At 38.9% G+C, this 6,145-nt stretch overlaps 1 protein-coding gene across 14 annotated transcripts in view; it reads right to left on the reverse strand.

Annotated features, from left to right (window-relative positions):
- Positions 1 to 2,221, reverse strand: part of mdm1 (Mdm1 nuclear protein) — a 25,118-nt gene extending 22,897 nt beyond the window's left edge. For 8 of the 14 annotated variants that reach the window (XR_006823225.1, XR_006823224.1, XR_006823223.1 and 5 more), the window contains exon 1: positions 2,027 to 2,219. Coding sequence is in view for 10 of the 14 variants with exons in the window: in XM_046040579.1 (XP_045896535.1) it covers positions 2,027 to 2,044 (18 nt within the window). In the remaining 4 variants the exon portion in view is untranslated. Of the gene's footprint in view, positions 1 to 2,026 lie in introns of all 14 variants that reach the window. The other 6 variants (XR_006823222.1, XM_046040576.1, XM_046040581.1 and 3 more) reach the window with 2 other exon arrangements.
- Between the last annotated feature and the right edge of the window lie 3,924 nt (positions 2,222 to 6,145).

Here is a 6,145-nt window from a genome sequence, read left to right on the forward strand (position 1 = left end):
TCATCAGCAGACATTAAAAGGTCATTGGTGACTTTAAGCAGGGCAGTCTCAGTGCTGTGGTACTTCCTCAAACCAGACTGAAACTTTTCAAATATTTTGTTATTTTCCAGTACAGTGAGCAGCTGTTTGGACACAATTCTTTCTAGAATCTTTGCAATAAAAGGCAGTTTTGAAATTGGTCTAAAATTTTGTGGGAGGGAGGGATCTAAACCAGGTTTCTTTAGAAGTGGGTTCACGCAAGCCGTTTTAAAATAATCAGGGACACAACCAGTAGATACGGAGCTGTTGAAAACAGAGATCAAATGGGGCCCAACAGAATCTATTACTTTCAGTAGAAACTTTGTAGGTATTACATCAAGTGGGCTGGAGGACAATATATACAGTATGGAAAATAAGTATTTGAACACCCTGCTATTTTGCACATTCTCCCACTTAGAAATCATGGAGGGGTCTGAAATTGTCATCGTAGGTGCATGTCCACTGTGAGACATAATCTAAAAAAATAAATCCAGAAATCACAATGTATGATTTTTTAACTATTTATTTGTATGATACAGCTGCAAATAAGTATTTGAACACCTGAGAAAATCAAGGTTAATATTTGGTACAGTAGCCTTTGTTTGCAATTACAGAGGTCAAACGTTTCCTGTAGTTTTTCACCAGGTTTGCACACACTGCAGGAGGGATTTTGGCCCACTCCTCCACACAGATCTTCTCTAGATCAGTCAGTCACAGAGTTTGAGCTCCCTCCAAAGATTCTCTATTGGGTTTAGGTCTGGAGACTGGCTAGGCCACGCCAGAACCTTGACATGCTTCTTACAGAGCCACTTCTTGGTTATCCTGGCTGTGTGCTTCGGGTCATTGTCATGTCGGAAGACCCAGCCTCAACCCATCTTCAATGCTCATGAGTCAGAATTCTAGCTGATAGACAGGTGTCCAAATACTTATTTGCAGCTGTATCATACATTATGATTTCTGGATTTTTTTTTTTAGATTATGTCTCTCACAGTGGACATGCACCTACGATGACAATTTCAGACCCCTCCATGATTTCTAAGTGGGAGAACTTGCAAAATAGCAGGGTGTTCAAATACTTATTTTCCTCACTGTATATGTGGTTTTGGTAAAACACTATTCAAACTATATATAGACATATTTTCAGTATACAAAACTTCATAATAATAATTTCAGATATTTACAGCTAAAACCTTTCAACGATTAGATGATGAACACTTTCAATAATCGATTAATTGTTTAAGATTGTGAAACACTCTCTGGTTCCAGCTTCTCAAATGTGAGGACTTGATGCATTTATATCATTTTAAATGTATATTATGTATAAAAGCATTTCTTACTATTTTCTAATGATCAATAGGGTTATAATCAAGAGACTAATCAATGAATGAAAATAATCATCAGTTGCATCCTTAAGTGTCACAGATAATCCTAAACACCCCATCAGCATTTCTCATATCTTAAAATCAATCTCAAAACTCTTTATTCACTCTGAGTGATGAGACAGAACAATAAAAGTAAATAATAATGATTTTCCACATTTATCTGACATTTTCATAAACGCCATGTTGTATGAATTAACTGAACAATCATCAAGGGATTAATCAACAATAAAGAATATTGCTACGAAACAACAACGATACTAAATGATAATCTATAGAGATAATATAACGGAACAATCAATATTTTAATAACTACTATTAAATACAGAGCAGTACTGATGAAGTTTGTCATTAGCAGGTGTACCTCTCGTGCAGGTGAGTGTTTGCTCAGACAGTCAATCTGATGCCGATTACCTGGATTAGCTCATTACAAGAGATTAAATCACATTAATCCTGACTCTGCAGAGTCGTCCAGGGTTCTGTCCGGTACACCGGGACAGGTTCACTACATCTCAAACTGTGTGTAATTTAGATCCTGCATGTTCATGAACACTGCAGTTAGCGAACTGCGTCCGTTAGCATCGGTTTGTTTGGCTAACCTGTTGCTAATGCTAACACCTGACGCTTACCTTGAAGCGGACGGTCATGGCGCGCGCTCACCGCCGACAAAAAAAAAACAGCACGAGGAGTCACTCCCTTGTCATGTTGTTTGTTATTATATTAACTAGCTGGTAAAACATCGTTTAACTAACGAGCCGCATGCTTTGCTAGGTTCCCTGCTCCTCCTCTGCTTCAGTCACGGAAACAAGCTGCAGCCGTTGTCATGGCAGCTGAGCGTTTCGCGCAGGCGCAAGACAGGCGGCAGTTGAGAACTGACGTCAGCTGTGTTGTAGTCTTTTTATAGTTTCTGATTGTAGTCCTTTAAATGTATAATAATGACCCCTCTCTCTCCCTCCTAATTGTTTGATGTTAACATTTTTGATCAATTAACATTTTTAATAATCAATTTGGATCCATTTAATTTAGAATAAGCTTATAATTTATTTGCTTCTGTTAATACTGCAAATATCCACATCTATTATATTCTTAGATGATTTTATATTCTCTACTTCTACTATTATGTCTATTCCTTTTATGCCTTTATAAGGAGCCCTGGAAGGAACGCTGAATGGAAAAAAAAAATTCTAATTAAAAGAAGGCCACAATATTTTACCTTGTGGCCACGAGATACTACCTACTTCCCACGTTTTAATTACGTTGAGGGCAATTATCACATCTCGTGGCCATGAGGTAATTAAAACGTGGGAACGAGGTAGTATTATTCTCATTAATACATGGGAATGAGATGCTACCTAGTAAGTTCCCACGTTTTAATTACCTCGTGGCCATGTTTTAATGTAAATAATAATAATTTTCCTTCATCGATTATTCCAGGGCTTCGTAATAAAGTATTCTGATTCTGTGACATACTCACAATAGCGTGAAGTGACTCTGGATATTGCTAAAATTCTTTGTCTCTGAATTGTATAAAACAACAAGACCAAAATACACTTGAGCTGCTACGGTTGTTAATTAATCAATGAGTTTCAATATTTTGATAAAATACACTACTACACATTCACTAGTTCCAGCTTCTCAAATGTGCGGATTTGTTTTTTTGTGTTTATTATATATATATATATGACAGTGAACTGAGTATCTCTGGGATTTTGGGCTTGTTGGTTGAATAAAACAAGCAATATAAAGCTCAGGCAGTCACAAAATAATAACATACATTACAATATACTACAATTTTTTTATAGAGGGAATTATGAATTATAAAGAATTGGCATATTAACTGATAATGAAAGTAATCTTCATCTATCTGAATGACTCCACATCACAGGTTGCTGTTACAAAATTGCACCACTTTTATTCATTTAAGGCTTTTTAGTTTTTACATTTGGCTTCACCCCCCCACCCCCACCCTCCCACCCGCTGCTGCTGTGGGTTTCTGTACTGGAAGAAACCAGTTCAGACCAATTTTCATACCAGTTTTAAACTCCGACAGCCGAACCATGATGATTAAGCAGAATGGAAATTGGATTTTCAACCTGATACTTCACTGGCCGAACTGGTTTCTTTTACATTTCACTGGTCATCATGCCATACAGAGAAAAAGAAGCAGGTTTATTTCAGTAATGTAAAAAGTATTTCTTCTCGTTGCGATTTAATTATTTCAGTTTGCTTCCGGCTGCGGTTGCGCTCATCACTTCAGTACGACTTCAATTCATTAAAGGAGCTGCTTAACAATAACTCAGATGAGATCAATGTGTATTTAGCCTAGCTTAGCACAAAGAATGGAAGCATAGGGAAACTGCTAGCGTAGCTCTGTAAAAAAGAAATAAACAGCCTTAATTTACCATGGACAGTAAGGCCTCCATGTGCTTCAAACAAAACACTTCTTTAATCACTTTTTATTTGTATTTACCGAGTGGAGAGCCATGAATGTCTCCAAGTGAAGGTATAATTTTGCCTTTAGACACGGATCGGACAACACATCGTACAACCTACTTGTTTTGAAGCATACTGAGGCCTTTTAGAACTGTGGCAAAACGACATGATCTTCACATTTGGTCTGAGCCGTCAACCATTACAGTCCCAGAAGTCGCATGAAATGACGAATGCCACCGCAGCCTCTGTTACTGTGGAAGCCAGTAAAAGGTCCGACTGCAGCCGCGGCCAGGTGATGTATGTTATTGGCTGTTCTCTTATAGAGCACAGGTGGGTCATCCAGGTGCTGCCATCAGACACTGAGCAAAATGGGCTTCCTCATCAAGGGAACACAGCGAGACAGACCCGGATGCTTCCCATTAAAAACCTAATGACACTTTAATTCAACCCCACTTAAGCATTTTTAATGAGTATATAAACACTTAATAAACAGTATAACACTATTAAGTATTTGCAAAGAGGTATTTCTTAATCTATTTGTCAATAACCGACTCCTGCGAATATAGTATGACCGAGCTGTAATCACATTATAATGACATATTTCAAATGATAAAAGATTTTATGATATGTATAAATGAAGTGCTTATTATTTGTATTTTAGTAATGAGGTGTTTTTACATTTATTAATCTGAGCAAACACCATTGGTTGATGAAAGCTAGTGAGTGGACCTTTTATATTTTTAATTTTGTTATTATTTCCCAGGTCAAGAATAAACCTTGATGCTAGTACATGTTGATAATAATAGTATTAAAATAGTAATGACATATTATATGATTAACAGTATGTTAATAAATTGATTAAACACAACAAATTGTTCTTATACCTCCTTACAATAACATTTTGTTATAAACCACCAATTCAGTGTTTATATACTTCTAATCAGGGGTGGGACCAAATCATTCTTTTACGTCTCAAGTAAGTCTCAAGGCTTAGCACTCAAGTCCCAAGTCGAAACAAGCAAGTCCGAGTCATGTCTCAAGTCAGGATAGGCAAGTCTCAAGTCGGGATAGGCAAGTCCGAGTCAAGTCTCAAGTCAGGATAGGCAAGTCCGAGTCAAGTCTCAAGTCAGGATAGGCAAGTCCGAGTCAAGTCTCAAGTCAGGATAGGCAAGTCCGAGTCAAGTCTCAAGTCAGGATAGGCAAGTCTGAGTCAAACCTCAATTCAAGACCAACAAGTTCGAGTCAAGTCTCAAGTCAAGAAAGTCCGAGTCAAGTCTCAAGTCAGGATAGGCAAGTCTCAAGTCGGGATAGGCAAGTCTCAAGTCGGGATAGGCAAGTCTCAAGTCGGGATAGGCAAGTCCGAGTCAAGTCTCAAGTCAGGATAGGCAAGTCCGAGTCAAGTCTCAATTCAAGACCAACAAGTTTGAGTCAAGTCTCAATTCAAGACCAACAAGTTTGAGTCAAGTCTCAAGTCAAGACAAGAAAGTCCGAGTCAAGTCCCAAGTCAGGATAGGCAAGTCCGAGTCAAGTCTCAAGTCAGGATAGGCAAGTCCGAGTCAAGTCTCAAGTCAGGATAGGTAAGTCCGAGTCAAGTCTCAATTCAAGACCAACAAGTTCGAGTCAAGTCTCAAGTCAAGACAAGAAAGTCCGAGTCAAGTCCCAAGCAGAGACAGGCAAGTCAGAGTCTAGACCTAAGCCGTGTCATAATATATATTTGGGCTTGGGGAAGGTATCAAGTCCGTTCGACTCAAATGTCTCAGGACCAAGTTAAGTCTGGTGTTAAAGTCAAAGTCGAGTTACAAGTTTTTTTAAATTTTGTCAAGTCCTACGTCATATTTGTCACTCGAGTCCAAACCTCTGCTGCTAATTAATTCTAAAAAAAGGTCCTCTTTTCACACAAAACTTTCCAGTAGGAATCTCCTGGAGCGTAACGTACTGGCTTTCCTTGTTAGCATGCTAACAGATTAATTCTGTACATGGGGATCACCCTTTCCATGGCTGCAAACAGACCTTTCACCTGGAAGCTTCTGCTCGGCATGCAAACTGTCGCAGCACCTCCTGGAGGTTAGACTGAGTACTGACAGAAACATCAACATGCTACATGGCTGAACGTACTGGAGGAGAACCAGAATACTGACAGCAGTACCACACACTGTACCGCAGAACTCCCCAAAGTACAACACTGTGCACAGCAGTACTCACAGAGGTCACTGGTCCAACATACTGTATCTATAAGATGACCACTCTCACATTACAAACAGAAGACACTGCTTCACAGGCCACGCCCCCCAAAACACACAAGGGGACGGGGGCTT

This window comes from Micropterus dolomieu, linkage group LG23 (assembly GCF_021292245.1).
Source record: "Micropterus dolomieu isolate WLL.071019.BEF.003 ecotype Adirondacks linkage group LG23, ASM2129224v1, whole genome shotgun sequence".
In the NCBI taxonomy this organism is placed as follows: Eukaryota; Metazoa; Chordata; class Actinopteri; order Centrarchiformes; family Centrarchidae; genus Micropterus; species Micropterus dolomieu.